The sequence below is a fragment of the Ahaetulla prasina genome, chromosome 3 (genome assembly GCF_028640845.1).
Source record: "Ahaetulla prasina isolate Xishuangbanna chromosome 3, ASM2864084v1, whole genome shotgun sequence".
Taxonomy (NCBI): Eukaryota; Metazoa; Chordata; class Lepidosauria; order Squamata; family Colubridae; genus Ahaetulla; species Ahaetulla prasina.
Window position 1 is genome coordinate 170,202,482 of NC_080541.1, and position 15,007 is coordinate 170,217,488.

A 15,007-nucleotide genomic window follows, 5' to 3' on the forward strand; every position below is an offset into this window, starting at 1 on the left:
CTCCCTAAAGCTTCTGGATGCGATCATCCTATGATTCCGGTGAAGTTTCATCAGTATGATGATATCAGCTTTATATCTCTAGCTCAGGTTGTCTGAGTGATACCATGGAGATTTTGTTTCAGTGCTAGAAACTAACATCTAAATGGGACATAATAGGTTTCAGTTCTACCCTAGCAAGGCCAAACTGCTTTATGTTTTTGGACTTTTGTCTTTGATTCTGGATGAGGCAATATTGCCTATGACAGATTCAGCAGTCAACGGGATCCTCCTAGACTAGAGCTTAGATTCATAGCTCCTGCTCAACTAAAAGGTGGCAGCCATAGCTAGGATAGCCTTTGCACAACTTTTGGATTGTGCATCATTTGTACCATTCCTAGACAAAGAAGTCATACTCAGTCACTTACTATATGCGCTAGTGACCTGATTGCATGTACCACTGCAGTGTTCTACATGAGGCTACCTGTGAAGAGCATTTCAGTCAACATAAAATACAGTGGGGTGGGCTATTTATTTGTTTATTTATATTCCACCTTTATTATTTCTTCAAATAACTCAAGCCAGTAAACATGTAGAATGCACCTTCCTTCTGTTTTCCCAGAACAACTCTGTTGCTAAGCTGAGAAAGAGTGACCGGCCCAAAGTCACCCAGTTGCCTTTCATGGCTAAGGTGGGACTTGAACTTACAGTCTCTTGCTTTCTAGTCTGGTGCCTTAACTACTAGACCAAACGGGCTCTTATATTGTCTTATTAAGTCAAGTTGTCTTAAAGTTGCCTGTTGTTTGGTGCATAGGCCACCTCTATGTGAGCTGCACTGGCTAGCAGTATGTTTCTGGATGAAATTCAACATGGTGGTCACTTCTAAAGCCCTTCATTGCTTGGGCCAGATTACTTATGGGACCATCTCTCCCCAGTTTTTTTCTACTCATCTCATTTACTTCAGCAGGATGGGGATGCTCCAGATATCTTGTACTAAGTGTCATTTCATCCAAGAGGAGAGCCTTTTCTGCCATGACACCCATTCTCTGGAATATCATCCCTCTAGAGATCAGATTGACTATTTATGCACTGAGACTGCGGAGTTTGTGAGAAAGCCCATCTCCCATAAAATTAGCATCAGGTATAGTTTTTAACTTTTAAAGAAGACTTTCCTTCTCATCTGATCCCTATGGTGCTTAAAGTACAAGTAGTCCTCGACTTGACTTACAACAGTTCATTTAGTGACTGTTCAAAGTTACAAAGGCACTGAAAAAAGTGACTTACAACCATTTTTCATACTTACAACTGTTGCAGCATCCCCATGGTCACATGGTGAAAACTCAGATGCTTGGCAATTGACTAGTATTTATGATGGTTGTAGTGTTCCTGGGTCACTTTTTGTGACTTTTTGACAACAAAGTCAATGGGGAAGCCACATTCACTTAACAACCAGGTTACTAACTTAACAACTGCAGTGATTCATTTAACAACTATGACAAGAAATGTCATAAAATGGGCAAAACTCACTTAACAAATGGCTCACTTAATAACATAGAATAGAATAGAATAGAATAGAATAGAATAGAATAGAATAGAATAGAATAGAATAGAATAGAATTTTTTATTGGCCAAGTGTGATTGGACACACAAGGAATTTGTCTTGGTGCATATGCTCTCAGTGTACATAAAAGAAAAGATACGTTCATCAAGGTTCAACATTTACAACACAAATGATGGTCAATATATCAATATAAATCATAAGGATTAATTTTGGGGTCAATTGTGGTCTTAAGTCGAGGACTCCCTGTATTCCTCTTGCCAATAAATTTGATTTCAAACACAAACACAGGTTGGAAGAAAGGAATCTCCTATCCCAAGAAAGTAAATAAAGACTAAATCCTTAGAGCAACACAGCTAAGTTTACAGTTTGCAATATTTAAGCACATGCATTTCCAAAGTGCACATAAATACTGAAGAGTATTTATTTTTTGAAACAAAGGTTGTGAACCTATACAAGTTGAGACTAAATCTCGTTAAAATAATGTGGCTTATCTCTGAGCAGATGTAACAGGAATTCATTGCTAATACCTTTCTTGTCTAAAAACTAGTATAGTACAATCTTTTTTTGGAAGCAGTATTTAGTAGCATTAACTTTCAACAAGTGTTATTGTAGATTTTTATGTATTTTTTACAAAGACCCAGTGGCTTTTCAAGTACTATAATGAAAAGTTGAGCAATCAAAGTGAGTATCAAAATTTCTAGATGGTTATCACAGCAGGTATTTAAATAGGAAGGAAACATTCAAATATTCACAGTGCAATGAAAATTTTCACTTATTTCAGATATACAATTGATTTTTTGTTATTTCAATTCTGGTATAGTATCTCTGATTTCCACCACAGGACAGGTAGTTTCGGTTCTACCACATCTACAATAGTATAAACCTAATTCATTAAAATTCCAAGTCCAAACTCGAAATAGTCTGGGATTTAAAGTCATCCAGAGCATTGAACGGATTGCTGATTTTCCCATATTGAGAATGACAAGAACTATTAAACGGGAACTAAACTACTCATCTCCCATATTTATTTAGAAGCTTAAAGTCATTACTTTTAACTTCACGCTCTTATTACAAAGGATGACTTTCAAATTCTACCAAGCCCCTCATTTGCCAGAGACCTCCGTGCTTTCCTCAGCTTGGCGCCTTCCCAGAGAATAAGCCTTCGCGGCAGATCCATAATTCCCAGCCATTCAACTGAAGCAGGTAGCTTTATATGCTCCTCACCTGGCCACACTTCACAGAGGAGAAGCAGATGACCCCGTTCGGGCCACTCCGTGAACGGCGCCAGAACTAGCAATGCGACCATGAGGGCTCCAGCTCTTAGCATGGCTTTTTTCCGAGCACATTTTTCTCCCAGCCCGCCATGGCGGTTCTAACGGTCCTTCGAGCTGAACGAACAAGCGAACGCCACGAGAGGTGGCGAGACAGGCTCCCGCGACGATTCTGACCTCGCGCGCGAAGAAATTGGCGGGCTGCCAACGCTTGTTGTTAAGGTAGCGCAAGCGGGGCGGGGCTTCAGGCAGCCCGCTGTCCTATTGCATTTCGAGAGAGTGGCGTTGAAGGCTCAGGTGTTTCAAATGCCTAAAGCGATTCAAACATAGACGCTTTTTAAAAGTTACCTGTTCTCTGGTTCTATTGAAGTGAACGAAACGTCAAGTTAAATGAGCCTTCAGGCAGTTTTCCCACCCCCGCCGCCGCCTGTTCTTATTTAACGTGCATGTATTTTGTATTTGGCATATTTCCTAGTAAGAGAAGAAGTGTTCAGATTTTAAATATTAAGACAAATAACTCGGAGAAATAAAAACAAACCAAGAAGCAGCACTGAAAGAAGGTTTCACAGAAAGATCTTTTTTTTTAGCCATTACTTTCTCTCATTTTTTAGACACATAATACAAAGACTTAACCCTTGGGAAGTCTATAAAACTGGGAACGATGGATCGATTCAGTTACTGTGGCAATGAGTGCACCATTGGAAGATACGAAAGATCATCCTGAAGAAAATCTGTGGAGTCACTGAGAGACAACAGTGATTATGCCATATAAGAAAAAAAAGTCTATCTCCTTTAACTGAGTTTATGGAGGCCTGTTGGGAATATTTTCCATTTGCAACTATTCCGTTTTTGTCTGTCTGTCTGTTTATCCCATATTATTTTTATATTTTATTTTTATTTATTAAATTTTTATGCCGCCCCTTATCTTATTTTATCTCCCTTATAACAGCGGCTAATTATAAATTTAACTGAAGATGGCAAACATACCTCCTTCCTCCTCCTCCTATTTTCTACACAACAACCACCCTATGCAGTGGGTTGGGCTGAGAGAGTGATTAGCTTAAAACAGCAGTCCCCAGTCTTTTTGGCACCAGGGACTGGTTTTGTGAAAAACAGTTTTTCCATGGACCAGGGGGAAGGAGATGGTTTTGCTCACTCGCCCACAGCTGTATGTCCTGGTTCTTGATAGGCCACAGACCGGTATTTATTAGGGGATTGGGGACCCCTGGCCTAAAGTCTTTTATGCCAAATCAGAATTAGAACTCACATTCTCCTGGTTTCTAACCTGGTGCCTTAACCATCTTTCTTCCTTTGTAAGAATGAAAATAGCTATACAATATTTATTGTGTTTCTTAGAAGCACTGTAAAGTTGGTTAAATTTTAAAAAAAGTAAAAAAGAGTAAAAAAAATACCAATAAAGTCAAAGGTCATACATTAAGAAATATTGTAGAATAAGAATGGCAAATGATGACTTCTCAGAGGTTTTTCAGTACTGGTTTCTATTACTTTGCTGTGGAACATCAGCACTGAACACCAGCACTGAAAAGTCAGATAAGAATAATAAATATGGTCTTGAATTTGTACTGTTTGTTGGACCAGTTTTTGGCATGAGTTTGTAATTTCCAGTAAAATAAAATTTTCACAGAGAAAAAAATTCTGTGTAGCTCTGAGTAAATCACAACTCTCACTTGAATTGAACATAATCTGATTGATTGATAACAAAATGATCAATTAATTTTGCAGAACACTATAAAAATATAAATACTTTATATATCTCAAATGTATATTAAGCTTGCCTTACTAGCTTAACATGCTTCCTGTTAAAAGGTTCATTGAGGTAGAAATTAATATGGTTCCCAGTGTTGTACTGAAATGCAATCAGAAATGTTTTAGTGAAAAAATAAACATTTTTACCTACTCAAATATACCCAATCAACGAGAATACCACTTTTGACATCTAACATTAGGATGCCATCTCATACCTATTGATCAGTCCCTTTAAATTCAGCAGGACTACTTTTAAATAGACACCTGTAGGATTGGCTGTTAAGATGCTAATTTATTTCTGATAGAATTCTCTGCAACATTGTATGTTTTTTATTTATTTTTACTTTTCTATATTAATGACACAGGCCTTCAAGATCAAACGTTCAAATAAGACCAACTGAGGTATATTCACTGTATAGCCTTGATATTTTCATATTAAAGGTAATACATAGAATTATATTTTAAATAATAACCAGAATTAAGGTTTATTTGGGTTCTACTCTGCCAGTTTTATACTACACAAATTATCAATTTTGCCCACAAGGTGGTGCTCTCTCAAACGTATTTGTTTTGTATGTTTGAAGTGATTTTGTCCCAAAAAATATTTTAGCTTTATTTTTCAAAAATAAGATGAAGCCTTTATTTTAAAGTGTTTGAACAATAATCAATTTCCTTCATATAGTTACATGTTTTACAATACCTATTTCAGTTCAGCATCCCAACTAATTTTTTCTTGGCCTTAATTTGTTTTTCTTCTGACTTTGTATTAACTGTTAAATAGAATATGATAACTAGTTTACTGTCTACTTTGATCTCTCTCTTTATTTCTTTAAGGTGACAAAATAACAATTTTAAAAGTTGCATGTACTACAAGAAGGTACATATTTGTGGAGTCCATAGTGTTCTCTGAGCTTGATTGTTTGCTTTCATTACAGTACCCAACTAGGTAATATCATCAGGGTGAGTGAACAGGTAGTTATTTTTTATGTTTATATATAGTAGCTTGTCCTGGCACTGTTGGTGGGGGTGTGGCTTTGTTCTTAATAGTTCCTTGATTAGGGTATTGTTTTCTATGTGATTCCTTGTCTGGTATTAATACATGTTTATCTAGGTATTTGAGCTGGAAATGATGTGTCTGGTCTTTTTGTTTCCTTCTCATTCCCAAAGGTGCTTTTTCAAAAGACAATTGGACTTTGCATTTCCTTGAAGATGTTTAGCTTCTCATCCAAGAAGCGTCTTCAGTACTGACTGAATGGTGGAGAATGGAAGAATTTATATTTATAACTGCTGAAAGGACTGTGTTATAAACAGGAGTTAGGTGGTGTCATAGCCCTCCCCCTCTGTTGATAAAGGGCTATTCAGTCTTAATGTAGATGGCCTTTTTGACCCCCTCTTTCAAATCAGCTGTCCTCTCTGTCCAGCGTTTGGACTTTGCTGCCTTCAAAAGAGTGACCTTTGTCTTTCAAATGCAGATGGATTTGTCCTGATGGGTTTGTTCTCCTGTGTTGTTCCATGTTTTTATGAAGTTGTTTTGTTTCTCTAAGTTTTGTACATGTCTCACTGCATTTTACTGCATACAGGGGGAAGGGTACAACACCACCTATCTCTTGTTTACAACAAAGTCCTTTCAGCAGTTCCAAGAAGGTTCCATACCCATTTGCACTATTCAGGTGATCTTGAGACCATTCATAAACTTCCAAGTGGCCTCAACAATTGTCAGAAAGAATGCCAACAACCAGATGACTTCAAGGAATATAAATCTTTCCATTCTTCAGCATTCATTCAGAACTGAAGAAGGTTCTTGGATGCCTTTTGAAAAAGCACCGTTGGGACAACCATGACTTGGATGACTGAGAATCTCAATAGATGTTTCCTTCTTAGCTTTTATTGTCCTTAAAAGACAATAAACAGGGAGCAAACCTTTATTTATTTTTATTTATTTTATTTATTTGTCACAACAGTATATATAAGCATAAGCAAGATATAACTATACGATATGTAAGCATATAAATAAGCATGAAATAACTATATGAATTGGATACAATCAAAGGGAACATTAGGACAAGAACGGTAGGCACGCTGGTGCTCTTATGCACACCCCTTACAGACCTCTTAGGAATGGGGTGAGGTCAATAGTAGATAGTCTTTGGTTAAAGCTTTGGGGATTTTGGGAAGAGACCACAGAGTCAGATTGTGCATTCCAGGCATTAACAACTCTGTTGTTGTTGTTGTTAGTTGCGAAGTCGTGTCTGACCCATCGCGATCCCATGGACAACACGGACAGTACAAAAAGGAAAAAAAACAACTCTGATACTGAAATCATATTTTCTGCAATCAAGATTGGAGCAGTGCACATTAAGCTTAAATCTATTGTGTGCTCGTGTATTGTTGCAATTGAAGCTGAAGTAGTCTTCAACATTATAACAGATGATTCTATGAGTTAAACTCAGGTCATGTCGAAGGCGGTGGAGTTCTAAATTTTCTAAACCCAGGATTTCAAGTCTGGTGGCATAAGGTATTTTGTTGTAAACAGAGGAGTGGAGAACTTTTTTTGTAAAATATTTCTGGACACGCTCAATTGTATTAATGTCCAAAATGAGGTGTGGGTTCCAGACAGGCAAGCTGTATTCAAGAATTGGTCTAGCAAATGTTTTTATATAGTAGCTTGTCCTGGCACTGTTGGTGGGGGTGTGGCTTTGTTCTTAATAGTTCCTTGATTAGGGTATTGTTTTCTATGTGATTCCTTGTCTGGTATTAATACATGTTTATCTAGGTATTTGAGCTGGAAATGATGTGTCTGGTCTTTTTGTTTCCTTCTCATTCCCAAAGGTGCTTTTCAAAAGACAATTGGACTTTGCATTTCCTTGAAGATGTTTAGCTTCTCATCCAAGAAGCGTCTTCAGTACTGACTGAATGGTGGAGAATGGAAGAATTTATATTTATAACTGCTGAAAGGACTGTGTTATAAACAGGAGTTAGGTGGTGTCATAGCCCTCCCCCTCTGTTGATAAAGGGCTATTCAGTCTTAATGTAGATGGCCTTTTTGACCCCCTCTTTCAAATCAGCTGTCCTCTCTGTCCAGCGTTTGGACTTTGCTGCCTTCAAAAGAGTGACCTTTGTCTTTCAAATGCAGATGGATTTGTCCTGATGGGTTTGTTCTCCTGTGTTGTTCCATGTTTTTATGAAGTTGTTTTGTTTCTCTAAGTTTTGTACATGTCTCACTGCATTTTACTGCATACAGGGGGAAGGGTACAACACCACCTATCTCTTGTTTACAACAAAGTCCTTTCAGCAGTTCCAAGAAGGTTCCATACCCATTTGCACTATTCAGGTGATCTTGAGACCATTCATAAACTTCCAAGTGGCCTCAACAATTGTCAGAAAGAATGCCAACAACCAGATGACTTCAAGGAATATAAATCTTTCCATTCTTCAGCATTCATTCAGAACTGAAGAAGGTTCTTGGATGCCTTTTGAAAAAGCACCGTTGGGACAACCATGACTTGGATGACTGAGAATCTCAATAGATGTTTCCTTCTTAGCTTTTATTGTCCTTAAAAGACAATAAACAGGGAGCAAACCTTTATTTATTTTTATTTATTTTATTTATTTGTCACAACAGTATATATAAGCATAAGCAAGATATAACTATACGATATGTAAGCATATAAATAAGCATGAAATAACTATATGAATTGGATACAATCAAAGGGAACATTAGGACAAGAACGGTAGGCACGCTGGTGCTCTTATGCACACCCCTTACAGACCTCTTAGGAATGGGGTGAGGTCAATAGTAGATAGTCTTTGGTTAAAGCTTTGGGGATTTTGGGAAGAGACCACAGAGTCAGATTGTGCATTCCAGGCATTAACAACTCTGTTGTTGTTGTTGTTAGTTGCGAAGTCGTGTCTGACCCATCGCGACCCCATGGACAACACGGACAGTACAAAAAGGAAAAAAAACAACTCTGATACTGAAATCATATTTTCTGCAATCAAGATTGGAGCAGTGCACATTAAGCTTAAATCTATTGTGTGCTCGTGTATTGTTGCAATTGAAGCTGAAGTAGTCTTCAACATTATAACAGATGATTCTATGAGTTAAACTCAGGTCATGTCGAAGGCGGTGGAGTTCTAAATTTTCTAAACCCAGGATTTCAAGTCTGGTGGCATAAGGTATTTTGTTGTAAACAGAGGAGTGGAGAACTTTTTTTGTAAAATATTTCTGGACACGCTCAATTGTATTAATGTCCAAAATGAGGTGTGGGTTCCAGACAGGCAAGCTGTATTCAAGAATTGGTCTAGCAAATGTTCTATATGCTCTGGTCAGTAGTGTAATCTTTCTGGAGAAGAAGCTACACAAGATTAAGTTTACAACTCTTAAAGCCTTTTTTGCGATGTAGTTGCAGTGGGATTTGGCACTTAGATCATTTGATATGAAAATTCCAAGGTCTTTAACGGGGTGAGGGTCATCTACAAGGTAAGGCTTGTATTTAGTGTGTTCTCATTGAAGATGTTACCTTTTTGGATAATTAAACATCTGCAAGCAAACAACCAAGCTCAGAGAGCACCAAGCACTCTATAATTCAACCCTGAGTGACATATATTCTCTTTTTCATATTCAATTAAATATTTATTTCATTGTGGGAAAAGAAATAGTACCCTAATTTTATGGAGCATTCTCGCCCTGGAGGAAAGGCAATCCCTACCGTATGTATTTGAAAATTAATCAAAGCAGCATTGTTCCTGTGAGTATTTGGTCCTTAAGCTAATCTAACTTAATGGCATTTCTAATGTATTAAATTTCCATTGCATATTTTATTAATTATATATTTTTGTATGTGCCCTACTCTTATTTTGACTTTGTGTTCCCCCTCCCCATATGTTTTGATTGGAACAGGCTAAAAATATTGTAAAGTCAGTCAATTTCGTCTGGAGGACAATTGCTGAGAACTCCTCTGTGTATACACCTGTTATTCACGGGCAAGGTAATAGAGGCCCTGAGAGGCCCAATACAGGCCGCACACAAATGTTTCTCTGTTCAGGGGCTGAAAATCCTGCTTCGATTTTGGCAGGGAGGATTTTCAGCTCCTGACTAGAGCCTCCCAGGGTCTCCCCATTATCCTGAGGCTCCGTGCACTCCTTACTGGAACGTCATCTGCTTAACGACCTGTGTGATTGCTTAACAATCACAACTAAGGTTGCTGGGATTGTAGTCATTGAGTGAATCAATCACATGGATAGTCACATGGATGTCCCACTTAACGACTTCTTCCCTTAGTGACTGAATTTCAATCCCAGTTATAGCTTTAAATTGAGAACTAGTTTTAGCTCCTTTTTATCTAAATGTAGTCTTGCTCCAACTATTGTTACTGCTGTCCCAAGACAACTTCTTATCAACACATGGGTTCCCAAGATTTATTTTTGTGGTAAGATCACTATGCCAAGCTCTGATCAAGAACTTGGTCAGGGTGTCTACCTTCATATTTGTTTCTGGTTAATATCGGAACGCAATAGTGCCCTTGTGTAGTAAATAGTTCAGTAGATGGCACTTCATATCATTATGGTGATTGTTGGAATTCACAGTATGCACCAGACATAAAGATTCTTGGCTGTCCTCTAGGATGAGTGATTTATATATATGTTCAACCAAAGTGAGCACATTGCTAGTGCTGTTGTATTATATACAACTTCCATGGAAAACAGCTCAATTGCAAATTGTTTTTTTATTTGTTTGTTTGCTATTGAATTTATATAGCTGCCCACCTCATAAGGTGTGACTCTGGGCACATATAATTATTATATCTTGGTGGGAGCAATAATCAATTACTCTTATCAGCCCAGATAACAATCCCATTCCCAAATTGGAGCAATTGCCATATTTTGACTTACAGTTTGCCTTATTACCAATTTAGTCCATATCAACATGTCATCAATTTTAATTATGCCAATAGTTTTAATTTCTTGTTGATTGTACAGGTACTCTTCAGATAACAACTACTCATTCAGCGAAAGTTACTGCAGCACTGAACAAATGGTACTTATGATCAGTCCTCAAGGTTCTGGCCATTTCAGCACCACTGCAGTCACATGATTACAATCTGAGTATCTGGCAACCATTTCATACTTAAAATAGTTACAATAACCTTTGGTGACATGATCACCATTTGTGACTTTCTCTGCCAGCTTCCCACAAGCAAAATCAATGTAAAACCATGCTTTCTGGTTCCAATTATTATTATTTTTTTGAAAAAAATTATTTATTTTTAAACATAAAATAAAAAAACTTCATCAAATCAATTCCATTACAACGTGCTGTAAGGGTGTTAACATATCTTCCTGTGATTCACAAAATAATTATCTCTTCCATACATATATCTTATATTCATTTTTCCTAACATATCTTTCCATTTAACCGATTATAGAATAAATCCCATATTTTATAATATTGTTTATCTTCTTGTTCTCTAATTTCAAATGTTAATTTGCTCATCTCTGCACATTCCAACATTTTTCTAATTATTTCATCTTGCAAAGGTAACTTTTCATTTTTCCAATTTTTTGCAAATACAATCCTAGCTGCTCACAATCAAATATTTTATATCTCTAATATATATCTCCGGTATAATTCCCAACAGAAAGATTTCTGGCTTAAAGTCAATATGCTTTTTAATCATTTTTTCCAGCCATGTGTGTATTTTAGTCCAATATCTTTTAGCTTCAATGCATGTCCACCACATGTGGTAATATGATCCAGGTATCTGATGACATTTCCAACATTTTTCAGATTTGTCCTTAGACATTTTAGCAATTCTTGTCAGGGGTAGATGCCACCTGTAAAACATCTTATAAAAATTCTCTTTAAATGCTGTCGACATCGTCATTTTAAAATTATACATCCACAAATTCTGCCAGACATCTAGATCTATCCCATGACCAAAATTCCTCCCCCAAGCAATCATTGTCTCTTTAACCTGTTCTTCCTCTAACTTAACCTCTAGTAAGTATCCATACCGTTTCTTTATCAGGTTGTCATCTGAACCTGTTAAAATCTCATCAAAACTTGTTAGGTTATTATAAAAGCCTTCTGTTTTAACATCATTATCGTATCTGGATTGTATTTGCAAGTATGCAAACCAATTCATTGTTATACCCTCTGCCTCTAATTCTAATTTGGATTTTAACTCACCCTTTTCACTCAACAATTCATTATATCTAATAGTATGTTCCTTTTTAAATGTTATTGAGTAAGAGAATGCCTTAATGGGTGAAACCCACATTGGAATTTTTAAGAAGTGACTTTTCTTAATCTTTTCCCAATTTAATAATGTTTCTCTGACTATATGTCTTCTAAAATAGCCCTTATATTATGGTATAATTGTCCATACCATAAAAAGACGTGCCATCCCAACAACAAATCATGGCCTTCCAGAGTTAATATTCTATTATTTTTTAGGGTTATCCATTCTTTAATCCACGTCATATTCGCTGCTTGCTAATATAGTTCCCAATTGGGTAGTCCAAAACCGCCTCCAACTCTCTTATCTTGTAATAATTTTATTTTTATCCTTGCTTTTTTCCTTTGCCAAATATACTTCAGTATCGCTTTATTCAGCTCCTCAAAGTGGTTCCAATTATTATCATTAACCAAGAACATTAATCAAATAAATATTGCAATTACTTTTTTCATTGTGATGTAGTCACTCTGGGATGGTGCCGTGACCTCCAAATACAGAATTTTAATTGCTGCTGAGAAGTTAGTCTTGCTATTGTTGGTATGTATCACAAAATTTCCATGGTCTGTTGATATGATGGTTGTTTACTACCATATTTTGGCCTCTGTGTCTTCTTTCTGGTACTCCATTGCCATGGAGTGTTTTGCTTTCCTGGCTTCTTCCATTGCAATATAAACCAATATTTTACTGATTTTGCTTCTTTGGTTGATGGTACTGAATGTCTTAAATGTTTGATTTTAACATTTTCATTGAACTTCTGGATGAACTTATCTCCATCCTCTTGTTGAAAAATATCACCGTACTATCTATGAATATCAAGTTGTATGTAGAATATAGATGGAATAGGAAATAGTCTTCAAGGACAGGAGGAAAAGCTGCTACCAAGACAGCAGTCAGATAAATGGGGCTTAAGTCTGGGCCAAGAAAATAACTTGAGAAAATATCTGATACGCCCCTCCCTAGTTCACCAAAAGAGACAATGGAGGGTGGGGGGAAAGCACATTTACACTTGCAAGGTTCTATAACTTACAATAAAAATGATCCTGACCTGTATGGCATTAGATTCTTAATCTGATCTACCTTGTAGGACTGACTGATTGGAACTCACCCCTACCCCTAGAAACAAGCAGATTCATTCATGAGGTGAACTGGAGCACCTTCCTCCCTGCAGTCACACGATTCACTCACTCAAACAGACATTCCCCTTCCCCCTAAAAACAAGCAGGTTTATCCATGAGGAGAACTGGAACACCTATGATATTAGCAAAGTTGAATTAGTTGCCTTAACAGAGATAGTTGAAATCTCCCATTTTTACTATTCTAGGTGTCTTTAAAAGTTTGGCAGTCTATAATGAACTTCAGCAACACACTATCATTTTTGTGGTTTTTATTTTCTTTTTTTTCATCCTAGTGTTTTCCTGCAAGTGCAGGGTTTGCTTTTTTCAGGTCAACTGAGTATTGATCCATTGGTTGTGTCAGGAATCAACTAACCAGCTTGTTGCCCATGACTGATATTGTCATGAGTTTAAAGAGAGTGACTGGCCCCAAATCACTCAACCAGCTTTCATGCCTAAGGCAGGATTAGAACTCACAGTTCTTTTGATTTCTAGTCTGGTGCCTTAACCACTAAACCAAACTGACTTTCCTCTCTTTTATTTTTACTCAAATACATTCAATAGGATATCTGTGCTTCAGTTTGTGGATTTATATACATATGTATGCATTCTGCATGTACCACACAATACTCCTCTTTCTGCTGAGTTTATTCCATTGAATAAATTACAATATTGCTTTCCAGGGATATTCCTACCCTGTTTTCCCCAAAATAAGACATCCCCTGATAATAAGCCCAATCGAGCTTTTGAGTGCATGGCAATAAGGCCAAGCATTTATTTCAGGGTTCAAAAAAATATAAAACAGGGTCTTATTTTTGGGGAAACACAGTATCACATATGTATCCCCACCATAGGATGTTTTTTATATCTGAGAATTTCTGTTTGTTTGTGAGTTTTTCTGTTTGTTTCCAAAACTCTTTTTTTTAAGTGGCTCTTGAATTTCTTTGACGTTTGTTCTTCCCTGGCCTTGGATTTTCTTCCACCGTGGACTGATATTGGTTGCCTTCTTATTTTATTGTTTTTCAGAGTGGACATGCTTCAGCCTATCTTCCTCTTCATGTTATCTGGCCTTTACTTTCTTTCTATGTCCCTCCCTTCACTTGCCCCTTTGGAAACATCTTACCTTTTCTGGTGTGTAGTGGAGCAGAAATTCACTTTTTCTTCCAATAACGGTGCTAAATTGAACTTTCAGAAAACACCACACATTTCCCTTCTTAAAATCTTCTACAAACCCTTACTCCTCTTTCTCTTCTACTTCTTTATCTCTTCAGATGAATTCCCTGCTTGGGTCAATAACTATGAACTTTATTAGAATGTATTATGATTTTTTAGAATTCTTACAGTTGAACACTACAAACAGTACCAAATATAGAGCAAACACTTCAATAATAAATGCACATTGCTAACAGGAAGGAATTTAGAACTGTAGTGGTATCCTGTAGGATGTCTATATTTCATTATGATATATGATGATTTATAGAAACTTACTGTAGTTTTATGTTTTGGTAATTGTGGTATTATGATTACTGGCATTACTTCTAAACACAGGAAAGAAGTTTGCTGATAGTTATGGTATCTACTTCTCACTTCTTAACAGGTTTTAAGTAAACCAGTGACTATCTGAATAACATATTAAAATTAATGTGCTATAACTTCCAATATAGTAATTAAAAATGCAAATTAACAATTTTCAGTTCAGGTGTACTTTGAGATGTTGTTCTATGTAAATATTTTTCTCTGTTTTTTAGTTATTGCAAAGAAATATGGCAAAGGGAGATAGAAGAGAATCTGGAGGAAAGGGATCTCAGCCATTTGCTTTCTACATTTCAGGGCCATCTCTTTGGGGTGGATAATGCTGGCAGTTTGTATTATCCGTTCACAGATATTTGTAATTGGAGTGGCCTATAAAAAGAATAATACTGGGATAGATCTGGGCTACAGAAATCTGAATTCTAATGACAAAGAGTTAGAGCTGCTTCCATTTCTTTGCAGCCATTGAGCAGTATACCTAATCAGTATACATTCTATATGGTGGTCTTATTTGCCTGCAGACCATTTCTACCAACCACTGACCTGTCATGT

The 15,007-nt window shown here is 36.8% G+C and overlaps 1 protein-coding gene across 5 annotated transcripts in view; it reads right to left on the reverse strand.

Annotated features, from left to right (window-relative positions):
• The window catches only part of LOC131195799 (uncharacterized), a 66,607-nt gene that overhangs the window by 25,252 nt on the left and 26,348 nt on the right, over positions 1 to 15,007 (reverse strand). For 4 of the 5 annotated variants that reach the window (XM_058178023.1, XM_058178022.1, XM_058178021.1 and 1 more), the window contains exon 1: positions 2,762 to 2,979. The exons of the other annotated variant lie outside the window; for it this stretch is intronic. In XM_058178023.1, coding sequence (XP_058034006.1) covers positions 2,762 to 2,864 — 103 coding nt within the window. In that variant the 5' untranslated portion in view covers positions 2,865 to 2,979. Of the gene's footprint in view, positions 1 to 2,761; positions 2,980 to 15,007 lie in introns of those variants that run through there. 5 annotated transcript variants of the gene reach the window in all.